Source organism: Gracilinanus agilis, chromosome X (genome assembly GCF_016433145.1).
Source record: "Gracilinanus agilis isolate LMUSP501 chromosome X, AgileGrace, whole genome shotgun sequence".
NCBI lineage: Eukaryota > Metazoa > Chordata > Mammalia > Didelphimorphia > Didelphidae > Gracilinanus > Gracilinanus agilis.
Genome location: NC_058136.1, coordinates 58,540,719 through 58,565,280, shown reverse-complemented (window position 1 = coordinate 58,565,280; position 24,562 = coordinate 58,540,719). Strand labels below are relative to the sequence as shown.

The 24,562-nt window shown below is 49.3% G+C and overlaps 1 protein-coding gene across 1 annotated transcript in view; it reads right to left on the bottom strand.

Annotated features, from left to right (window-relative positions):
- Window positions 1–24,562, bottom strand: part of TRPC5 (transient receptor potential cation channel subfamily C member 5) — a 91,713-nt gene that overhangs the window by 51,478 nt on the left and 15,673 nt on the right. The window contains exon 3 of the mRNA XM_044682613.1: window positions 484–820. Coding sequence (XP_044538548.1) covers window positions 484–820 — 337 coding nt within the window. The remainder of the gene's footprint in view (window positions 1–483; window positions 821–24,562) is intronic.

The following is a 24,562-nucleotide window of genomic DNA, read 5'->3' as shown; positions in this document are numbered from 1 at the left end:
CTAGAACCTAATTCCATTCACGATATCCCTGACAAGGGCGTTTTAGCCTCTGCTAGAAACCTGTTTCCTCCAGAGGTCACCACTTTGAGACAGCTCTGATTGCCATCCAGCCTAAATCTGGCTCTCTGCACCTCTGCCCTCTCCCCATTGCTCCTGGTTCTGCCTTCTGGAGCCCAACAGACCAAGTCGAATCTTTCTTCCACCTGCTAAACCTCCGCGTACTTGAAGACGGCTAGCATGTCCATTCCTTGCTCACCACTCCTAGCCCAAATCTCCTCTCCTTAAAGCTCGACACCCCTAACTCCTTCAACTTCCGGTGAGCTTGGTCAGTTGGAACCTGTTAGCTCCCTCCTGGCATGAGGGTAGAAAGCCTTGAAGGCTATGCCTGGAGACTGGAATGTGGCGCAGGGACCAATGATGTTCTTGGCTAGAGTGAGTTGGTGGGCAGTCTGATCTAGAAACGGGCAGACCTGGTTGACTTACCTAGAATCCAAGGCAGTATCATCCACTCTACCACAGTGGGTGGTGGCCCCTGCATGTACAGGTCCATCCTGACTATGTGTTGGGATGCCAGGAGAAGCATGAAGAGAAGTGTCAGGTAGGAGGCTGTGTGGCAGATAAACTTGATGAAGGGTTTCTTGATGAACAGCCTGAGGTTGCTCCTGGTGGCGACCAAGTAGGCTATAGACAGCATGGGGACCAGGAGGCCAATGGTGATGCAGGTCAACATTTTGACTCCCCAGTGTCTCCGCCGCCAGCCTGGAAAGCCATCGTACCACAGTGTGGCCAGCAGCTGCTGGAAGTTTGGCTGAGCGACAAACTGAAAAGAGAAGGAGGCAGAGTTAAATGTTGAGGGCACCATGGGAGGCCCCACAACCCCACATACCCTTCCCTCTCTGACTAGGAGTTGGAAAGCAGGGAGAGTGAACTGTGGGGCAGGAAGGCAAGAGCTGTTGCTAGTGACCCACCCCTAGGAGGGCATTGGTCCCTGTTCTCCCTTTGTCATCACATGGAGTCAGCCTATAAAAACTGATCTACCAGGGCCTTCCCTACACTAGCCTGAGCCGTGATAATACAACTGTGGTGATAGGAGGAAGAGCCATTTAGGTCATCCCTCTCTCTGTCAGGCCAGGTTAGCACAGCAACCTCTACTATGAGGTCTTCCCCTTGTCCCCGAGCAGAGTCTTGCTGATTGGGCTGTCCTCTGAGCCGTCAGGGGACTCGAGCCTGTGTGATGACGACTCCCGTCCTTGCCGCCACTTTCGGAGTGCTTCCCTATTCTCTTGGGTGGAATCCTGGCAGTCAGAGGCCGCAGGCTCCCGACGAAGGAGGGCCCGACTGGGAGGTGGAATAGTGAGAGGCTCCCATGTTCTCCTTTGCGGCCGTTCATCCTAATTCGTCACCCAGATATTCTCTATGGGGACCACCAAAATGTTTGGGGCCCAAATTAGAAGAGCCTATAGGAGACTCCGTGAGATTTTATTGAAAGGCAGGCTACAAAATGTCAGTGACTAATGATTAAGGACTCACTGGCTTCACCGGGGATCCTCCAGCTGCTGCTTCCTAGCAAGTGGCTCAACTGGCAACTGCCATCGTGCCTACGTCCTGCTTCCCACGCGAGTTTGCTCCCGGCCAGCCACCAAGCAGTCTAAACAAACCCGCACAATCGCTCCTCTTCTTAGTTTTAAGCCCAGGAAACTAGCCCACTCTTTGCCCACAGCGAGGCTGAACTGAACCAAGCCTTCCTTTCAGTGAACTCCAAGAATAGCAGCAGCTAGGCAGGTAAGGGAATCGGCACGCCGCTGTCCATGGTACTCGGAGGCTCCACCACTGTAGGTTTCCGTGTGCCTTCATTCTAGCACACGACCAGCCCACGTTCCTCCTCTTCTCAGCCTGGTAAGGCAGCAGATCTTGATGATGATGATTTAAAACCTTTCCCTTCCCTCTTAGAATCAATACTCGATATTGGTTCCAAGGCAGAAGACTGGTAAGGGCTAGGCAGCGGGGCTTAAGTGACTCGCCCACCCTGTAACCATGGAAAAATGTTCTAAATTAACTAATTAAATAACAATTTAAAAATTAAAAAAACTCTGAGGGGCTTAGGAGAAAGAACTGTGGGAGCAGAAACACAGAAGAAAAACAACTGCTTGATTACATGGGAGGATGGGAATATGATTCTAATGTCAAACCCAGTGGAATTGTGGGTCGGCTATGTGAGGGGGTGGGGGGAAGGGAAGGGATAGAACGTGAACCCTGTGGCCATGGGGAAATGCTCTAAATTAATTAATCAAATGAAAATTTCAAAATTAAAAACATTTTTAAGTGACTTGCCCAGAGTCACACAGGAGAGTGCCACAGAGTGTGTGTTTGTGTGTGGCAAGGACGGGTCAGGAGGAGGGCCTCTGAAAATGGGCAACCAAGATCAGAGACTCACTAACATCGCCGGGTCTCAAATCTTCCTGGAGTCAGTACAGGTGTGGTGGTGAAGGAGGGGGGAGTAGGAAGGGCCAGGGAGGTGAGCAGCTTGTCTCACAGCTCCCAAGCAACTAGGTCACTTCTGCCGGGAGGAAGGAACATGGCCCCACCTTGGAAAGAGGGAAACAGAATAAACAGACCTGAGCATAAATAGATGCTGTGCAATGAGGGGCACGGATCCAGGCTGGTGGAGAAAAGAGAGCAGGCCTACCCAACCTCAGAGGCAGCTCAGCTGACCTAGTCCTGCCTCCAGAGCCCCTCTCCAGCACGTTTTGGCTCAATGACCTCCAGCGAGGGGTGGTAGGATCTAGGGCTCCTAACTGGTTTCCCCGACTCCAATTTCTCCTTGCTCCAATCCAGCATCTACTCAGTGGCCAACAGGATTTTCCTAAAGCATAGGCCTGAGCACGCAGCCTCCACCTCTGTTTACTCAGTTCCCGTCAGTGGCTCCTAGTACTTGTAGGATCCCATAACAGCTCCTCTTTTGGGCACTTAGGCATGGTTAGAACTTCACTCCTTCCTAGCTTTTCTCCCTTCTCACACATTACTGGCCCCTGCCCCATTCACACACTCCACCAGCCAGCCAGAATATACTTGATATCCCTTTCACATCTCCTGTCCAGTCCCGGCATGCTTTTCCTCCTTACCTCTGACTACGAAGACCTCAAACTTCCTCCCAGATTCACCTTAAGGACTGCTTCCTGCATTGTCTTTCAGGGTTGTTTCTCTCTGGCTGCCTCCGGCTCCTAGTGCCGTCACCTCTGAGGTTATATTTGAGTTCTCGGGAAGTCACTTGTCTGCCCCTATTTATGTGCAGAGGGTCTTGGACCCTCCAGTAGAATGGAAACTGCTGTTATGCTTTGCCTCTGTCTCCCCAGTGCCTCGCACCGTGCCTGGCACATAGTAAGCTTACCAAAGCGACTGATTGATAGATGGCCTCTGAGGCCCCTCCCTTTCGTCTTAAATATGTGAGGGGGCCATCTCGTGGAAGAGGAATTGGACCTTCTTAGCTTGGCCCCTGAAAAGCACAATCGGAAATGATGGACGGAGGTTGGAGAGGCCTGAGATAGCAGGTGAAACTTGCTGCCAACCAGAGCCATGGCGCCTTCAGAGCTGGTGGAAGGGACCCGAGAAGCACGGGCTATGGACCTTCTGGGGGGAATTGGTGGGGATTTGTAGCCAGGCCCAAGGTGAAAAGGCTGCCTTGGGCCTCCCCCGTCCAGCTCGAGAAGTCTAGGATTCAGGAGAAGGCATGTGGGTCCCACATCTTCCCCCAGCTGGCCCTGCGGCAGGACTGGACCTTTCCTCACTCCTTGGGGTTGTGGTAGTGTTGGGAAATGAATGCTGTTGCCTCAGGGTGGGGAGGAAATGGCACATTTATTCCTCAGCAGGCTTTCAGCTGCTCAGATTAGTCAGGAAACTTATTAGTCCAGCAAATCTCAGAAGGTCTGGAGGCAAGAAAGGCCACTGCTTGGGGAAGGAGGAAGACAGAACAGAGAGGGTAGGCCAGTGGGAGCTGGGAGGGAGGAGGGGGAGGCCCCCAAAGGGAACAGAGGGAGCCAGGAGAGGGGGCTTTGGTCAGTACCACCACCTGGGATTAGCCAAGGCCTTGACCACAGGAGCTGGGGTTTTTTATCTGCAATGTCTCCAAAGGTTCCAGGCAGAGCTGCCCCTTTCCTGCACCCTGCGCCCGGCGGACAATTTTGTGGTATATCAGAGCTTAATGGCAAATGCTCTGACTTCATTCCACGTGGTGCTGGTGCTGGTGGTGTTGGTGGAGGAGGAGGTGGTGGTAGTAGTGTTATTGTTGTTGTTGTTGCTGGTGCCGGTGGTGGTGGTGGTGGTGGTAGTAGTGGAGTTGTCGTCATCATCGATTTCCTGAGCCCCTCGTGGCCTACTGTTCCGGCAGGTGTCTAAATAAGCAGTGGGCTTCGATGCACGATTGCCCTGCCTGGCGAGCTTGGGAGCAAAGGCTGGCTGAGCTGCCTCCATCCAAAGGCGTCCATGTGACCTCCTGAGCTAGGCTGTCTGTGCCCTTTGAGTCAAGAAGTACAAGCAGGCCTACCCAGGGAGGGGAGCTCCAGAACCACCCATCCCTGCTGCTGCTGCTGGGAGTAAAGCCCTGAACCAACCACCATAGACAGCGCATGTGCCAAAGGGGTGGGGAGAGAGTGGCCAAGCACTGTCCCTGCTTCCAGATGAGAGCCCTCAAGAGGGCTTCACTGGATGGGTGGCATTTGGGCCAGTCCTTGAAGGCTGGGGATCAGCGGATCAGAGACACCAGATCCACAAGGGCCCTCTGAGAGGCCTCCTGGTCCAGTTTTCTCATCTGAGGAGCATGGGGAAGCTGACTGACCCAGGGTCACTGGGTCCTAAATGGTCAAGCTGGAAGTGGCGTTCAGGGCCTCTGACCCCAAAGCCAGAGCTCCTCCACTGGGACACATGGCCTCTCAAGCAGGATGGAGATGCACAAAGAGGGGGAAAGAGGGAGAATCTTTTGGGGACGGGGGTGGCCCAGATGACTAAGTCCAAGGTCTAGTCAAAGGAGTGATGGGAGCTAAGGCGACAGGGGGAGAGGCAAGGGGGTCAGACCCGAGCACCCTGGCCATCCACCAAAGCTTATTCCCTGGGGAGGTGCGAGGCAGTGTGGTGGATAGAGGGTGGTCTTACACTCAGGGCTTCTGCTTCTAATGCACACCAGCTATGTGTGATCATGATCGAGTCACTGAACCCTGCAGCACCTCGTACACTAAGAGACTTTAAGTAACGGATGGGGTGCTCATCTGCATCAGTGGAAGAAGTGGCTATATAGCAGGAGCTCCTCATGCCGATGAAATCCCAGATTCAGTAAATAAGAATGGCAAAGCTGTATGGTGTAGTGAAAGGAATGCTGGGAAATAGAGAGGGCATGGTTAGGGAGCAATTCGAAAAAGATCCTGGGGTTTTAGAGCGCCATAAGCTTCAGATGAGTCACCCCTGAGATATGGCAGTCACAGCAGCCAGTGGGTTCTTCGGCCTAGTGCCCTGGCCTAGGGAAGCCATGGTCCTTACTCTGACCCGATGGGATCGCACCTGGGCACCATGTTTTGGGAAGGATGCAGGTAGACTGGGGTATGTCTAAAGGAAGACAAAGAAGGTAGCGAAGGGCCTTAAGTTTAAGCATTATACATGGACTGGGGGAAAGAACTGGGGATGTTTGGCCTAGAAAAATCTTAGGAGGAACATGCTGGTTGGCTTGGAGTATCTGAAGAGCCATCATGTGACAGAGGGATTTAGATTCTCTGGCTCCCAATGGAGCAGTCTTTCCACTGTGCCTCAAGGCCTCCCCAAATCAGTGCTTTGGGGACCTCTTTTACATATGGGGACACTGAGGTGCAGAGAGATCAAACAACTTCCTTGCTCCAGCTCCCACAGCCACCAAGTGATGAAGGAGGGTTTTGAACACAGGTTTTTGGGCTCCCATTCCAGTGCTTGGACTGCTGGTGCCTAGAACAGTGGAAAGAGGCAACTAGTTTTCCCAGTAGATCCCCAGGGGAGCCATCAAGGATCACAGCTTATTGGGAGACTCAAGAAACATGGTTCTTCTTCAGGGACTTGCAAGGGGATGCTCAGGTGCAGAGAAGTTTCAAAGGTTTATCTGCTGTGATGAAGCAGGCCAGGGGCCTGGACTCCCAGAAGATTCCCAGATCCCTCCGGGAGAAGTAAAGATCCTGAAGGGGTAGCAAAGAATGGAGCCAGTTCAGGAAGGAAAATACAGCCTTATCAAGAAAAACCCCACAAGCTACTCAGGGCCTCTCAGGCACTTTACCACCCATTTCAAAGAAGCCTGAATTATAGGGCAGGGACAGAAAGAGCAACTCAGGGCAGGTCACCCTGACAGCATTAAGGTTCAGTTGCTTCTGAGCAAGCTCAGGCCTGTTGTTTTCTGAAGGAATTTTCATGGTAATGAGTACCTTTCTTATGTTCCTTAAGATCAGCTGACTTCATACCTAGAGGCTTTGGAGTACAGTGGAAAGAGTCTGGGCTCCTACACTTGCTGGGCAGCTCATTTCCCTTCTGTTTCCTCACATGTAAAATGGGGCTAACAATGCTTGCATAATAGGTATGCTTCAGTGGCCATGCCCATAAAAGTCTGGCTGCCAAAGCAATGATGGAAAAAGCCAAAGAGTGGGTAGTGTTGGGGTCCGGTAGGGGAGGAAATGACATAGGACACGAACTTTTCAAGGAAAAGAGGAGTGGGAATGCTCGCCATGGCTTAGGGGTCCCTGTATAGTTTTCCCTCGTGGTTGCTGGGTCAGGATGGAGAGACTTGGGCCAGCTGTGTAGAGGCCCCCCCCTCCCCAAGAAGACAGACAATCCATCCCATTGAACTTCATGGAGTGGAGAAGAGCAAAAATGACACTCACACACTCCTTGCACTTGCCAGCATTAGTCAGGAGGAGCAGCACTGAGGAGACAGACCTCCTATTTGGGATCCAACTGAGAACTTGAGCACTTGGCGAGCCAGCCTCTGGAAGAGGCCAACTTTCCTGCGTCTTTGCTCAAGACAGGTGTTTGGGGGCTTTGAACACCTGGACTGTGCTCCTTGGACTCTAGGCTTTGGGCCTTACCTTCTTCAGACGGGTTTCCAAGTTCCTGATCCTTGCTGCTTATTTATGGAATTTTATTCCCTTTCTCAAACCCTGATTTAAGTATTATGTGCTCTCCCTGTAGGGTTCAACTCCTCCACGGAAAGGCACTCTTTAGAGTGTGTGTGTGCGCGTGCGTGCATGGGAGTGGGTTGAGCTAGAAGCTGACTGGGTAAATCCACTTTAAATCCTGAGACTAATGGCACAAATGGCATCTGAGTGAGAGAGGCTCTGGGGATAAGCATGTGATAAACAGCCCTTGTGCCCCACCACTGGACAGGCTCAGGTGCTTGGTCAACAATGCCCCCTGGTGGTTAAACTTGTAGCTCCCAGGGGAGCTGAGGGGAAAAACTCAAGCACTAGATGAACAGCACCGATTTTAGGGGAGGGGAGCACTAGTTGTAAACTAATCCCTATTCTTGCTCAGTTGAGGCAAAAGGAGACTTCCCATTTCTTCCCTGCTCTTTACCAACCTGCTCAAGTTTCCCATCCTTAAAAAAAACAAAACAAGACCCTACGGCACCTGCCTGCCTGCCTGCCTGTCTGCCTGCCTGTCTGCCTGCCAGCTAGAGTCTTCTATCAACTACTCTTCTCCTTGGCTCATGCCTTGGGGCAAAAATGGACAACACATGCCTTCCCACTGCTTTCTCTCTCACTTTCACAAAAGCCTGAAAAATCGCTGTGGACTGTCACAAACAACTGACCTAGAACAAAAAGGGGAAAAAATTGAAAAAAGCACTGGACTTCCTGAAAGCTATTCCCGACCAACAAATGGGGATCCTCTAGTTCAAGTGATGCTCGAGGAAAACTGCCCAGGACTGTTAAGGCCTGAGGCCAAGAGGCAATGGAACCATGGAGTTCCTCAAGGAAACCTCGCACTGAACTCACCTAAAAATGTCATAACCCAAACCCAGAGTTTTTAGGTCAGAGGAAAAATGTTGCAAGCAGTCAGAAAAAAGGAGGTCAACCAGCAAGGAACCGCAGGCGAGGTTATGCAATACTTAAGAACAACTTGGGCCACAGAGAGAAAGTTCTGAAATGATACTACTCCAAAAGACAAAAGAGAAAGACTTTTGCCTGAGGTTCGCCGAGCCTGCAAATGTGGGTACAGGGAGAAAAATGAACCTTTAATAAAATTAGGATATTTCTGTTGAGAAAACCAGAGCTGTAGAGAATTTTTGAAATGCAAATTCAAGAGACAAGAGAAACCTAGAAATCTAAATCACAGCAATTTGAAGGCATTAAATGACAATCGAGGGCTTGGATCCTAATGGGGGAAAAGAAACCGTTTTTTCCTTCAAGAGCTAGAGAGAGTGCATAGAAAGAAAGACTGAGGAACCTGGTAGGGTTTTGTACTGTTTTGTTTAATTTAAGAGAGTAAAGGAAGGGAAGAGGAAAAGAAATACATCAGGGAAGAAATACTCCAGAGAAGGGACAGCATACAGTCAACAGTTTACAACATAATAGGCTATATTCATGGCAGAAACAACCCAAATTACATGATAATGTCACTGCAGAGAAAGCTTCTGACAAACCCAAGCATTCATTCGTATTAAAAAAGGAGCCTTGGAATCAATAGACTTTTTCTTAATGTGTAACTGGCACGGTGAGTAGGAAATAGCATTGGAAACAGCAATGGTAAATAGCATCTATTAAAAACTGAGAGCTAGCATTATCAGGAATTTAAAAAAACAACTTACTACAACAACAACGGCTAACATATATAGCACCTACTGCGTGCCAGGCAATTACAATGATTATCTCACTGGATCCTCATAGCAACTCTGGGAGGTAGGTGCTAAATTTATCCCCATTTTATAGACAAGGAAACTGAGGCAGAGAAAGATTAGTGATTTGTCCAGGGTCACACAGCTAGTAAGTGTCTGAGTTCACATTTGAACTCAGGGCTTCCTAACTCCAGGTTCAGGGCTCTGTGTACTGTGGAGCCGTCTAGCTGCCTCAATGGAGACCTTTTCAAATAGGTTAACTATAAAGCAAGGTCTATTGTGACCACTATTACTTTCTGAAGTTCCAGAAATGCAAAGTACGGTCCTTCATCATGCTGGTCATCTTCCTCTGGATAACTTCCAGCTTGTCAGTACTTAAACGCGTAAAGTCTAGAACTGAGAACTAATCTCGTACTAAGGCCTGATGAGGGCAGAGCACGGCTGGCCCATTATGTCCTTATACCGAGGAGCTCTGCCTTTCTAAGGTAGGTTGGTGGTGTAGTGGATAGAGCACTGGATCACCTCAGGAAGTCTCAAGTACAAAGTGGAGCTCATTCCTTTATTAGTTGTGTGAATCTGGCCAAGTCACTTAACCTCTGCCTTAGTTTCCTCACCTGTAAAATGGGGATAATAATCACAGCTCCCAGCTCCCAGATGGTTGTGAGGATCAAATGAGATAATATTTGTAAAGTGTTTAGCATAGGGCTGGGTGCATAGTAGGTGAGTCATAAATGCATGGGAGGGACCTCCCTCCCTCCCTTCCTTCTTTCCTTCCTTCCTTCTTCCCGCCCTCCTTTCCTCCCTTCCTCCTAATGGAGCCCAAATTTGCCTTTGCCTTTTTAGCTACCACATCACACTGCTCATTCATATCGATCTTGTCATCAGATAAAACTCTGGAATCCCTTTCGGCACAATTGCTGTCTATCCACGACTTCCTCCCCTTATGTTTGTGGAACGGCATTTTCCTTCCCAAGTCTGAGTTGCCATTTGTCCCCACTGGATTTTGTCTTAGTAGATTCAGCCCAATTCTTGGATCTGCCAAGATCCTGGTGGATCCTGACTTGGTCTCCCACTATCTTAGCTATTCTGCCCAAGTTTACTATCATCTCCAAATCTCCTGAGCACGCTCACTATGCCTTTATCAAAATCATTGCTCCAAAGTGTGAACCAGCCCCGGGCCCAAACACACTGCTGGGACCCTCCAGAGGGGACCTCCTGCCCCATTGCCATGGAACCATTAACAATCCTTCTTGGATTCCAGCCACCCAATCTACCCTCCTCTGATCATTTGGCCAGTGTAGACAGACTGAAAGGAGAAGGTACTAGCACTTGGGGATGAGATGGGGAAAGGCTTCCTGCAGTAGCTGGGACTCGACCTGAGGAGTTAAGAGGTAGATGTGAAGGGGCAGGGCAGGCCGGGGCCCAGGGCGGGGGCAGGCACAAAGGCCTGGAGACTGGAGATAGAGATGGTAAACAAAAGGCACCTTAGCTATGTTTACCCTTTGACCAAGGATTCTTTAGATGCCTAAGATTTGGCATCTCCCAGATGTGGATGACCACCAACACGGTTCTTGGCACATGGATGAGGGACCCAGACCAGCTGCCTGAGCAGCTGACCGAGTCTCAACACATGGCAATAAGGACTCTCTGGAACAGTGACTTGGAAACTTCAGTAAACATTTACTCCATTTTTTTTAAACCCTTGTACTTCGGTGTATTGTCTCGTAGGTGGAAGATTGGTAAGGGTGGTCCATGGGGGTCAAGTGACTTGCCCAGGGTCACACAGCTGGGAAGTGGCTGAGGCCGGGTTTGAACCCAGGACCTCCTGTCTCTAGGCCTGGCTCTCCATCCACTGAGCTACCCAGCTGCCCCCCATTTACTCCATTTTGACAAGTGTCTGCTAAAAGCCCATGTGCCAGGCACCGTGCTAGAGCAGGGAGCCCAAAGGCAATCCTGAAATGGTCCTTGACCACGAGGAACTTCCATTTGCTCGGTGTAGGGAATACACGGCTGCAAGGATAACAAGACAGAGAACGCACCCAACACACAAAGCGATTTCAAAAGGCCCAAGAGAGGGCTGAGAGGGGCACCTAAGCCAGAGACTCTTTGAGGTGGAGGGGAACACGGGACGTCGTCCGCATGTGGCCACCCGCCTGTTCGAAGCTACTGAGGTGGGAGATGGAAGACTCTGAAGCAAACGGTACTGGCTCGGGATGGGGGGGTCATTGTGAATCCATAACGGCTCAGGGGTAGGATGGACGGCGACCTCTCCAGGGTGGTTAGATTCAGGAGCAGGCCGTTTCCTGCATTTCTTCCTCTCCAAGTCCCTCCTCTTTCCCTGTTGGCTGGCTAGTTCTGACAAACAGGAGCTTCCCTTTGGGGATCCAAGGACCCATGTAGAAGAAGGCCAAATGCCACACGTGGCTAATGCGGAGGCCTGGGAGTTGGGGCTCTGGGCTGTCATGTGCCACTTGGCCACGACACCCTCCATTCCTCTGCCCTAGTCATCGCCTGGGTTTCTCCCTCTATAGCAACGAAGATAATGAATTTTGCCAAGACCTTCGATTCCTGAGCTAATATTTGCAAAGGGCTTAGAAGGGGAGAAGCATTATTAACTACTAGTTGCTTCTGATAAGCAAATTAATATACACTTTCATTACCAGAGCTGAACAATTGCAAATCATTATGGTAATTAGCTTCCTCTCTGCCTTGGCTGGTGAACGTCTGCCCTGGCATTCAGGGTTAGGAGGTCTGGGCGCTGGCAGGAATTCAATAGGAGCCGCTCAGGTGGGAACGCCGAGCTGTTTGCTCACTGGAGGAGAAGACGAGAGCAGCATTTGGAATGAGGCGAGGTAGGAAAGGCTCTGGAGGTTAGAAGACATTAGAACCATCCTGAAGGGATGGCAGAGGGCCCCTCGGAGGAACCCTGGAGGGCCTGAGGCTGCTGAGGGAGAGGGCCAGTTCTCTGGTTCCTAGGCACAAGGCTCACTTGGGCCCTAACAGTCCTTTGTCCTCCCAAGTCCATCCCATCATGCCATGCTGCATTGGGTGAGGAGAGGGGAGGGCGTTTTTATCAGGGAAAACGGCATGAACAGAGATGGGAATCCGAGTGAGGTCTCTGACCTGGCCAGCCGGCAGTGCATCTGGTGGGGAGGAGTAGGAGAACAGGCCAGGGCCATACCAGGTAGGCCAAAGATCCTAGTCATGCTGTAGTGTGGGATGTGACTGACACAGACAGCCTCTTGGCCAGTGGGAATCTCAGTCAGCCTTGCTGTAGGGGGCCGTAGGCTATGGGAGAGCTTCCCAGAGGCTTAGGTTAGAACAGAAGAGCCCCAGGAATCTACCAGAGCCCGAGTACTCCTGCCAGTCTGAGGTTCTCAGAGGGGCCATTCCCCTAGCAGGCTTTGCCCTAGCCCTAGTCAAGGTGGCACAGTAGGTAAAGGCCTGGACTTGGAGACAGGAAGACCTTAGACACCAGCTGGGTGACTCTGGGCAAGTCATCTAACCTGTCTGCCTCAGTTTCCTCATCTATAAAATGGGGATACTAAGAACACCCACCTCACAGGGTTTTGGGGAAGCTCAAATGAGATAACAGAAATAAAGCACTTGGCAATCTTAAAGGATTTATATAAATGCTAGCTATAATGATGATGATGATGATGATGATGATGATGATGATTAGACTCCATGATTTCTCCTGACCTTAGGCCAAGCCACATAGCTCACTGCAGAATCTGTTCATCAGTCTAGAGTTGGGTTCCTCACTTTCCCACAGCCAGCTTCAGACAGATGATTTTTAGATTGACCCTGTCCATTTTCCCAGTAGAGTTCATACAATGGAAGCCTGTATTGGATCCTCTCCACAAAGCTTGTCTCTCCTCTTTTATACCCATAGCTCTGATCCTCAGTCCCCTGTCCACCATCTTCTGTGGCTCCCCAATGCCCATGGCACAGCACCCAGACTCCAAATCTGGTATCCCACAGACTGCCTGTTACCTTGGCTCTCTTTACCACGGTCCAACACTATGTGTTGAAGTTGTCCCACAAAATCCAAATCAAACCCTTCTTCCTCCAGAAAGCCTTCCTAGTTCAGTCCGAGGAGCCACATTCAAGGAAGAATCATGAAAAACCAGAACACAATCAGATGATGGCCAGTGGGAAGGTGAACAGACTAGAGATGAGGCCAAATGGGGATCTCCTGAGGGAACTAAGGATCTTTATCCTATGGAATAGACTTGGGAGAAATCCAAGAAATAATCCTAATAATCCCAGAGAATACTTTTAAGGACTTTCAGATTAGAAAGCATGTTCCAGATGTGATCGCATTTGAGGCACATAAGAGCTCAGTGAGGCAGGGGGATGGGACTCGCAATCAATGAGAGCCGTCCTCAAGTGGAATGGAGATCTTTGTGCCAAGGTTAACTGCTGAATCCTTAGAGGGATGCTATCGAGAGGCTTCTTAGTCACATCCTGCCTGACCAGGCTAGCTTCTGAGGCCCCTTCCAAGCCTGGAGCAAAAGCAGCTGATATTCTGGCCCTCCCTTGCTAGTTAACTCTCTTTGGATCTTAGTTCTCTGTATTTGTGTCTTACCCTGCTTCATACTGGGGGGGGGGGTGCTCGACTTGGGTGGGGATGGATTCTCATTCATCTTTGTATTACTTAGTGAGAAATTTAGAGTCAGAAGACCTGGGTTCAAATCCCAGCTTTGCCTCTTCCTTCCTGTGAGAGAACAAGTCAATACCCTCCCAGGCCGTAGTTTCTTTCTCTTTAAAAGGAGACAATGAGACTAGATGACTCCTCCAGTCCCTTTTCATGATCCCTTCCTATCTCCTCCAAAGAAACAAGAGGGTCCAGAAAATGCCATGCTTGGCATTGCCATGCTCTGTCACTAGTTACACCGGGCCAGGCTCCCCAGCTCCTTCAAGACTGATTCTTAGAACTGGAAACTGGGGATTGCCCATCACTTGGGCAATGGCTGAACATGGTATGGTGCATGGTTGTAATGGAATACTATTGTACTATCAGAAATGATGAACGGGATGAATTCAGAAAAACCTGGAAAGACTTATATGGACTGATGCAAAGTGAAGTGAGCAGAATCAGAAGAACATGGTATACAGTAACAGAAATATTGTACGATGATCAACTGTGAAGGATTAAACTTATCAGCAGAACAAGGTCCCAAAATAACCCCACGAGACTCATGATAAAAACTGTTATCCACAGCCAAAGAAGGAACTTTTGGAGTCTGAAGCAGATCAAGAGCATGCCATCTGCCGCTTTATTGCCTCATGAGTTTTTTACTGTACATGTGATCTGTGTCTTCTATCACGACATGAGCAATACAGAAATATGCATTGCGTGAAAGCACCAGTATAATCTATATCAGACTACTTACCTGGGGTGGGGAGAGGAGGGAGAAAATGTGAATCCTAAAACATCAGGAAATAATTGTCAAAAATTGTTTCTACATGTAACTGAAATAAATAAATAGATAAATACATTTAAAAAAAAAAAAGACCGATTCTGAGCAGGATGAGAAGGTCCATGCTCTGTCCCAAGGCCACCTCTGTTGGCAGCTGCTCCAGGAGCCAGGCCCCACTTTGCTGTGGGAACTGGGATGCTATATTTCTTTTTACCTTACCCTTCTCTTTGGGTAACTATGACTCAGCTGGCCTGCATGGCCTTTAGATTTGGGCAGGCCTGCCTGCTTCTGTGCTCTGGGATCTCTGTGTCCTTCCCTAGCTTGTGCTTTCCCTCATGGCTGGTATCTATTCAGCATCCCAGGCCCAGCTGCCCCGCATGGCCTGTGTGCCAAAGAGGCAGGCTGCATTTTATACAACAGGAGGGGCTCAAAGGAGTTCTCAGGCAAGATTTTGCTTCCTCAACATCTGAGCTACTTAATTGCTCTAAGCCTCAGTTTCCTCACCGGTAAAACAGAGATGATGATAATAATAGCACCTGTCTCCTTATGTTATAGGGCTGCCACATAGATCCAATAGGCTAGCCCCCCAAAAGCCTTAAAGTGCTATATATATGCTAGCATTCATCATCATCATCATCATCGTCATCGTCATCGTCATAACAGGTGTTGAAACAGCTCTGTAATAGCTAAAAGCCCATCAACCAATGCATATCCATCGGCTCTTTCCCAAATGACTGTTTGGGAAAAAAATTCTTTCCAGGCTAATTCCTGGCTGTTGCCTCCCTGAGGGATTAGAAAGTTAGGAAGTAGAGACTTGCAGGTTAAGATGGCTGCAGAGTAGAAGCAGGGAGACTTTCTCTCCTTACCAAATGATATAGTGTACCTCCAAAGGACAAAAAAAACAAATCCAGATGAAAGAAGGGACCCCAAAATAGGGCGCAGTATCAAAGGTACGTGGGATTTGGGCACTTCCACGCGATAAGGTGGGGAAATAGCTCCCATCAAAATGTGAGAGGATCAACCCTCCCCCACCCACAGTACCAGAGTCAGAGCGAGCAGGGGCACAAAATCTAGCTCCTTGGCAGCTAACTGGCACCACTAGGAGCTTGCCCCTGAGAGCAGTAAGACCTGAGACCCCAGGAGGCTGGAGAACTCAGACCTTGGACACGGGAGTGGGGCTGAGAGAGGCATCAGCAGCATGCTCATACTCAGGGGAAAACCTCAAGTGGAGGAGCAAGCATGGGCCAAGTTCTAGGCTCTGGGCAGCTGGCTAGGACCATGGGGACTTGACCCTGAAAATAGCTAGACCAGAGACCCCAGGAGGATCTCCAGAGAAGCCAGGAGACTCACAAAGTAGCCTCAGGCAGAAACTGCTCCCTAACTCCATACAAAGAGAATCAGATTGCCTTACTCAGACTTCTGGCGGAGAAAGCATAATGATGCCAAGCAAGGCCCAAGAAATAAACAAGAAGACCAAGAAAAAACTCTAACACTTGATAACTTCTGCACAGAAAAACCCCAGAAAACAGAGGAGGACAAACAATTAAAGCCATCCAAACCTTCCCCCCAAAATGAAAATGGGTCACAAGATCTTGAAGAGTTCAAATCCGAGATCACAAGAAAGATGGAAGAGATCTGGCAAGAAAATAACAGTTTAGTTTAAAAGGCAGAATTTTGCAATTGGAAAGTGAGGCTCAGAAATCAAATTAATTAAACAAATTGAAGACCAGAAATGACCAGCTGAAAGCCTTGAAGAGCCAGATAGACCAGACTGAAAAGGAAAACCAAAAGATTATAGCCAAAAACCAGTCTTTAAAGGCTAGAATTGAGCAAGTAGAAGCCAATGATATCACAAGATAGCATGAATTAATAAAGCAAAGTCAATGGGGGCAGCTGGGTAGCTCAGTGGAGTGAGAGTCAGGCCTAGAGACAGGAGGTCCTAGGTTCAAACCCAGCCTCAGCCACTTCCCAGCTGTGTGACCCTGGGCAAGTCACTTGACCCCCAATGCCCACCCTTACCACTCTTCCACCTATAAGACAATACACCAAAAATTAAGGGTTAAAAAAAAATAAAGCAAAGTCAAAAGACTGACAAAATAGAAGGAAACATGAAATATCTCAATGAGAAGATAATAGATCAGGAAAACAGGTTTAGAAGAGACAACTTGAGAATTATTGGTCTTCCAGAAAAATCAGAGACAAATAGAAACCTAGATATCATATTACAAGAAATTATCCAACAAAACTGCCCTGATGTCCTCAAAAAAGAGGGCTAATAGACATTGAAAGGATCCACAGATCACCCTCTACACTAAATCCTCAGAAGACAACTCCCAGAAATGTAATAGCCAAATTCAAAAGCTTCCAAGTTAAGGAGAAAATATTGCAAGAAGCCAGAAAGAGACAATTCAGATATTAAGGAACACCAATCAGGATTACACAGGATCTGGCAGCCTCCACACTACAAGACTACAAGGCTTGGAACATGATATTCAGAAAGGCAAGATAATTGGGTCTACAACCAAGGATCACCTACCCATAAAAACTGACTATATACTTCCAGGGGAAAGTATGGCATTCAACAAGATAGAAGATTTCCAAGTATTTGCACAGAAAAGACAAGGACTAAATGGAAAGTTTGATATCCAACCACAAAAATCAAGAGAAACATGAAAAGGTAAATAAGAGAGGGGAAAGAAAGAAAACTCTTACCTTTAAATTGCCTTCTTCAAGGGCTTCAATAAGATCAAATTATTTGTATTTCTATATGTAAAAATTTGTGTAATTATAAAAAATTGTACTCACTATTATAGTAATTAGAAGAATTAGTAATAAGAAGAGGTTGGAGTACTAAGTGGTCTAAGATGATATGGGGGGAGGGAAGTGTGTGTGGGGAATAGAAGATGGCACCAAGAGTAACTTGAAGGAATAATAAAAATAGGATAATCTCTACCACACAAAGAGGGCATGGGAAGGGGAGGGGAGGAATGCTATTATAAGAAGGAGAGGAAGAGAGCGTTAAAAGAAAATACTTAAACCCACTCTCAGAGGAATTAATCCTGAGAGGGAAGAGTAGCTAGATCCATTGGGATATCAAATTCTATCTAACCCTATGAATAAAGTCAGAAGGGATAAACCAAGGGGGGCAGTGGGGTGGGGAGTTCTTAAAGGGAGGGGAAGAGAGGGGGGGGAGGGAGTTCATTAGGCCTTAAAAATAATAAGAGGGGAAGAGAGGGGGTGGAGAGGATAGTAAACCAAGGGAGGGGACAAGAGGGACTGATTTAAAACAAACTACTGGTTTAAAAGGGAATTTGTAAGAAGGGGTAGAACTAGGAGAGGATACCAAAATGGTAGGGAATACACAGCTGAAAACTATAACCCTGAATGTGAATGGGATGAACTTGCTTATAAAACAGAAGCAAATAGAGTGGATTAGAATACAAAATCCTACCATATGTTGTCTACAAGAAACACACATGAGGCAGATGGACATACACAGGGTTAAGGTCAAGGGATGGAGTAACATCTTTTGGGCTTCAACCGAGAAAAAGAAGGCAGGAGTGGCAATCATGATTTCTGATAAAGCCAAAGTAAAAATATAACTGATTAAAAGATATAGGGAAGGTAATTACATCCTGATAAAAGGCAGTATAGATAATGAGGAAATAACAGTACTCAACATGTATGCACCAACTGGTATAGCATCCAAATTTCTAAAGGAGAAACTGGCAGAACTCAAGGAGGAAATAGATAGTAAAACCATACTAGTGGGAGATCTAAATATTCCTCTATCAGATCTAGATAAATCAAACCAAAAAATAAATAAGAAAGAGGGGGTAGCTGGGTAGCTCAGTGGATTGAGAGGTAGACCTAGAGACGGGAGGTCCTAGGTTCAAATCTGACCTCAGACATTTCCCAGCTGTGTGACCCTGGGCAAGTCACTTGACCCCCATTGCCTAGCCCTTACCACTCTCTTCTGCCTTGGGATCAATACACAGTATTGAATCTAAGACGGAAGGTAAGGGTTTAAAAAATTAAATTAGATTAAAAAAATAAACAAGAAAGAGATAAGAGAGGTGAATGAAATCCTAGAAAAATTAGAGTTAATAGATATGTGGAGAAAAATAAATAGGGACAAAAAGGAATACACCTTCTTTTCAGCTGCACGGGGTACATTCACAAAGATTGACCATGTACTAGGGCATAGAAACATAGCAAACAAATGCAAAAGAGCAGAAATAATAAATGTTACCTTTTCAGATCATAATGCAATAAAAATAATAATCAGTAAGGGCACATGGACAGGCAAACCAAAAACTAATTGGAAATTAAACAATATGATTCTCCAAAATCAGATAGTTAAAGAAGAAATCATAGAAACAATTAACAATTTCATTGAAGAGAATGACAATGATGAGACATCTTACCAAAATCTGTGGGATACAGCTAAAGCAGTACTCAGGAGGAAATTTATATCATTTGAGTACATATAATAAGAAATCAGAGAGGGCAAAGATCAATGAACTGGGCATGCAAATCAGAAAGTTAGGAAGTAGAGTCCTTGGAAGTCCAAACTAGGAAGGAGAGGCAGCTGTGGCTGAGGCCCAGGGGGATATGGCTCTTGTAGTAGCTACTGACCTAGTCAAGAGGATTAAGGAAGTCACTTATTCAGACTGGTTTTGGGGGAAGTCGTTTCACCCTTCTGGGCCTCAGTTTCCTCATCTAGAAAATGAGGTAATTGAAACTAGATGACCTTAGAGATCCCTTTCAGCTCTAAATCTATGATTCCATGGTCCTGTGACCTGTGTTCAAATGTTAGATATCTGTGTGACCTTAGGCAAGTAATTTCCCTTCTTCAGGCCTTTGCTTCCTCATATGTAAAATGGGGAGAGTGGATCAGATGATGTCTAGGGTCCCTTCTAGCTCTAAATCAATCTATGATCCTATGGTTTGTAAATGAGGAAGGAGAATGTTTATGGTTTAGGTTGGAGCAAGGCTGAGATTGAGAGGAGGGGAGGATGATTGAGGAGTGAGTCCAAGACCTAGAGGTTAGATAGGGAGAGAGTGAATGGGTCAGTACATGCCAGGGCAGAACAGAACCATGGAGTCTGGTCAAAGAGTTCACACTTGGGATGGCAGCTAGATGATCTGGGTCCTCCTTCCATTGATGGAAGAGAGCTGATGAAAAACACTGAGGGATCAGATTCTGTCTCAGGCAACATGTTGGAATGATGGGCGTCTGAGCTCCTCTTAGCTCTACTTTGGAAGCAGACTATCTCAGGGCTTCTGCAGGACCTTGGGTATGGGGCACATATCATCTGCTGCTGCCTTAACTACTCTTGATTGGGCCTGGCTCTGGATCTATTTGGTATCTCCTAAGAGGTGTCTGCTTTCCTTTATTCTTTTGTTCTTTAGCAATTTGAGGGTCTGAAGAATGACCTTTTGTCCAAAGACCCAAGTCCAGTGCCATTGCAAAGGCTTCCTAGTTGGAAAATGAGGGGTGGGAATGCATGTTCCCTGAGGTACTTGGATGAAAGCCTCTAATGATGCTAGTTGGATTTTGTAAAAGCCCGCATGGGGAAAAGCAGCAGCCACATGGGCCCTCTTTTGGTGCTTGACAAACACAAGGGCCAGGTCCCTGAGGCCAGGCCCTACCTGCCCAGAAGAGCCCTAGGGACTCGGGAGACGATGGATGGTTGGCTATCTGTAGAGTGCATTGGTACCAGTTCATGGCCTTTAGGTTGGTAGTTGTTACATGACAATGTGCCATGTGCTCAGCGTGTGCATGTGCCCCCTTCTGCCTGAAGGGTGGCTGCTTAGACCCGATGAAACCATTTCCTCTTTCTTCTTGCCCTTGCACTAGCCCTTCCAGGGACCATGCCCCAGCCCTTCTTAGTAACTTTGAACCACATAGCTGCTTCTCCCATCCATCTCCCTTTGTACGGAGAAGGTGTAGACTCCTGAAGGTCTAATTTGGACTTTGCTAATCCCCAGGTCTCAGAATTCCCACATTAGATCCTTCAGCCTCCTCTGCTTTTCTGCAACTTATCACCAGGAATAGTTCAAGAGGATTAAGCCAGCAATGCACATTAGAATGTAAGATTTCCCAGTGTGCCTTGCCTGCCCTGATAAGCACCCATCTACAGAAGAGACTCAGAAATGCAAGAGCGGGCTCTTCTGGACACAGCAGCAGGGCCTGTCTCCTTGCCCAGGGGTGCAGATGCCCATCCCAGCTGAGAGAGCCTGGGGCTGAGATTCAGGTCTCAGCCCAGTTCTGCCATGTAGTCTGAGGCAGGCACCCAACTTCCCTTCCAGTTGACCCCACTAGGGTGGGAGACGTGGTTTGGGGATAAGAACAGGGAGTCTTGTTGGCAATCAGAGCCTGCGGATCCTGTAATTCTGTGACTTGGCTTGCCCTTTTCTAGTGAGAACTTTCAGGGTGCCTCCTATGAGCACAGCCTGGGTGACGAGCTCTCACTTCCCTTATGATGCCCATCTGAAGCTGGAGCGGTATGATTCTGGGGGCAAAATGGAACCCCGGCTCAACAAGCTTGGCCACTGCTACACCCATAAAGGCCTCTTCTAGCCTTTCCTATTGCACTGACACCTCTTCCCCCATGTTGGTACTTTTCTGGTTCTAGGCTCTGAGGCTCCCTCCGTCCTAGTGGTGAGAAGGAATGCTGGTGGGGACTTGAGGGGAAGTAGGTCCAGGCCGACTTCCTAAGAGCTTCCCTGGCCTTGAGAATGTGCCTGGAGCTCAACCCTAGGGGTAACGAAATACTCTGAAAGGCTCAAATCCCACATAGGCCCAGCTGAGTTTCAAGCCAAGTCCTCTCTCCACACCGCCTTTCACCGAGAGAATCAATCTATGCTTTCGGCTCTCAGAGAAGTCTTTGTCTGTGTAGACTAGACTTCTAGGGTCAGGCGTCGTAGCTCTGGGATCTGGACCCGGCCCGGGGGGGCGGGGACGGCTACGTAAGTAAGAGGGGCCCTGCCTGCTTAGGGCCATCTAGAACCCGCTAATTCATCCCTGATTTTATGTATCCTTCGACGAAGCCGACGGGAGCAAAGCAGCAGCAACTGTGGCCCGTGATGGGGCGAGAGCCATCCAAATTCTCTGAATCCTGGGCCAAGATAGGCTCGAATTTGAAAGCGACTCCCTCCTGAGCTACCCCCTTCCTCCTGCGCCATGCTGTTCTCTTGCTGTGGGGAAGGGCTTGCTTTCCTGTGCTTAGCCAGGGGGAGGCTGGGCCTGTTGGAAATAAGCACAGGAGGTCTTTCTCTGAGCAGCTGGTGTATTCAAATGTGGCTTTTTCACTTGGCGAGAGTGTCTCTTTGGGAATGGCATCCTCCTCCCCCCTGACATTCAGATGGTGGAGCCCTCCTTTGACCTCAGGGAGCAGGTGACTTCAGCCACGTGGTCCCGTGAGCTGCAAGGAGTGGGGGTCTGCCGGGGTAGGCATGCTGCTGAAGAGTCTGGGAGGCACAGAAGGGCACCTTCCCGTATAGAAGAGGGATTGGCAGGATCCTGCGGGCAGAAGGAAGCCATGAGAATTCCTCAGCTCAAGCGAGTACCCTTCCCTAACTGGCAAGTTCCACTCCAGTGTCTCCACTGAGGGGGCAGCTTGTGTTTAAAGACCTTCCTTCACAGAGGAGGATCTCGCCACCTCTTGAGGCGGCCCGTTTTACCTCTAGACACGTCTGATTGTTAGGACATTTTTCTGTGCCCTGAACATGGGATCCGGATGGTGACCTCCAGGTAGCCAGCTCTCCGCTCTTTCCTGAACTCGTCTTACCGACTGTCTGCCAGACATCTTCACCGACACGTCTCGGGGGGCCCCTCGAATCCAGCCGGGACGAAAGAGAATTCAGCACGTTCAGATGTCCCTCCCTCCCTCTTTCCTACCCCTTTCCCTGCCCGATTCTGCCCCAACTACAGAGACGTGGCCGAATTTGACAGAAAGCGACACACTTCTGGGTACCGTGAGCTCTCCAAAAGCGTACCGGGCTCACACGGGAGGTCATGGGCATGCACACGTCCCTTCACAAGGGTTTAGACTAAACGGCCTCGGTATTTCCTTCTAGTTCCGAGAGATGCTGCCTCTAGCTTCCACCCACTGCCCTCAGTTCGGCTGCCCCAGAGCCCAGCAGAACAAGTCGGATCCCTCTTCTGCTCTTTGCTAGTGTTTTGAATGACCCCACGTTGAGGACTTGCTCTTAGCCAGGCAGCTGAGTCTGGGGGTGAGTAGGGCCTAGGGGCTGCTCGAGCTATGGAGAACAGTTGGCAGGTTGGCGTATGTGGCATCTCAAACACGTGGCATCTCACAGATGTGACTGCAGCCCTGTGAGGGCACAGCCAGCCAACATCCAAGGGATGCTTCACACATGACAGGGGGAAGGGCTGATGGAGGAAGGGAAGCGGGCTAAGAGGATTTTTGCCATTACCGGGGGAGATGGTCTGAGAAGGGCTCCCCCCAGCCCTCTAGCTCCATTGGGAGCTGCGCCCTCTGGAAGCAGGGGAAGGCTTCTACCTCAACCCTCCCACAGAATCCCCCTCAAAGCGTAGACCCGTCCTGTGATGCCAGAGTTCGGACCATAGTCCTGGCTACTGTGGCTTTGCAGCTGTGATGACTACAAGGCGCCCTGAGGCTTGACCAAGCGCCAGGCCTACAGGTGCCCCTCTGCTCCTGCGCGGTCCACCTGGGCAGTCCACCCGGGCATCTAGGACGTCTGGGGCCAGGCGTAGCTCCAGTCCTAGTCCAGAAGTCTCCACAGGCCAGCTGTCCATCCTCCTCCTACTGCTTTCTGTCTCCTGGTCTCCATGGCCCTGCCCTCTGGTCCAAGGAAAAACCTCCGGACCCAGAACAGCCTAAGCGCTGCTCATCTCCCAGCTGAGACCGAGGTTCTTCAGAGGGGACGGGGATGGAGGCCCCCTTGGGAGTCTGCTCGCCCTGGAAAGGAGCCAAGCGGGTTTTCTTTCTCCAATCTTTAGGCGACAACATGCTTTGAAAGGCTTTGGGAGAGCCTCCCGTGATCTCGGCAAGGAGGTCCCTGGCCGCCAGCCATCCTAAGCCAAGTAAGGCTCAGGAGGAGCTGTTTGGGACCACGTTCCCCAGCCCACTTAGGAATCATGGGAAGCCGCTCAACAATACAGCCTCCCCCTTTCTCTCAATCCCTTAAACACTGGTCATGAACATTTAAATGTCACATCCTATAACAGGCAAATGTCACACCACACACTTTTTCCAAGGCAAAGGTTTGTTTGCTGCTTTGAGAGGGGAGTGTGTTGAGAGGCGAATAGAAGCTTCAAGGAAATTCTCAGCTTGCTCCCGAGGCCCCCGTCCCTTCTGCCCTGATCGGGCCTGAATGGCTTGGGGGAAAGCCAGACCCCTAAGAAGCTCCTGCTGTGGCAGGACCGGGGATGGCAGAGCCTGTTCTCTCTGAATGGGGCAAAAGCCCTGCCAGTGCTGGGGGCAGGGAGAAGGCTAGGGAGAGAGCCCGGCAGGCTTCCCGCTGGTGAAAGGGCACCTAGCAGCCCAGCTCAGCAGAGACACATTTGCGCATCTCCTGCGTAAACTTCACAGCTTGCCTGGAGAGGAATTCATTTGCCTCGCCTGATCCTCAGAGACTCAGTGAAGAGAAGCCCAATTCTACCCGGGTTAGGCTTTTCACCTGCACTTTGCCATTCCCTTCCTGCCCTCGTCTAGCCTGGTGGAATGCTGGGCCATGGGCAGGCAGGGTGTGGGCATGAGGCCCTTGTCTCAATTACCCCCAGGACCACCCGTGTAGGCGGGTGAATCACAAGCCCTGCAAGAACTGGCAGCCGCCGATGGCCTGGCCTCCGCCCCGATTCCTCTTAGAGCGTTGCCCCTCCGGATCAGATGGGATGGGTTCTTGGGGTCGAGGTCATGCCCCGCCTAGCTTAGGCACAGAACCAGACTCTTAGAGCCGCCCGGTACCTAAGGGGCTGGCTAGGTCAAACCCCTCATTGCCTTGGGCCTGACCTTCTGCCCTGGGGGTCGGGGCATGGCCGGGAAGAGCTCTGAGGAGACAGAGCCAGGAAGACCATTGACTTTAGGCTGGTCTCATGGAAATAAATGGGCTCTATTCCACCGAAGGCTAAGCTTGTGTTCCGAAGAGCTTTGGGGGCGGGCATCCCCCTCTTTATCATCTCTTAGAAGGCCCGATGAGACGGAGGCAAATCATTCTTTGTCTATAATCTTTGCCAAATGATGTAGGTTCATCGTGCTAGGCCCTAAGCATCTCCTTCCTTTCATGGCTGGCTCTCCTTAGTGTGTGCCTCAAT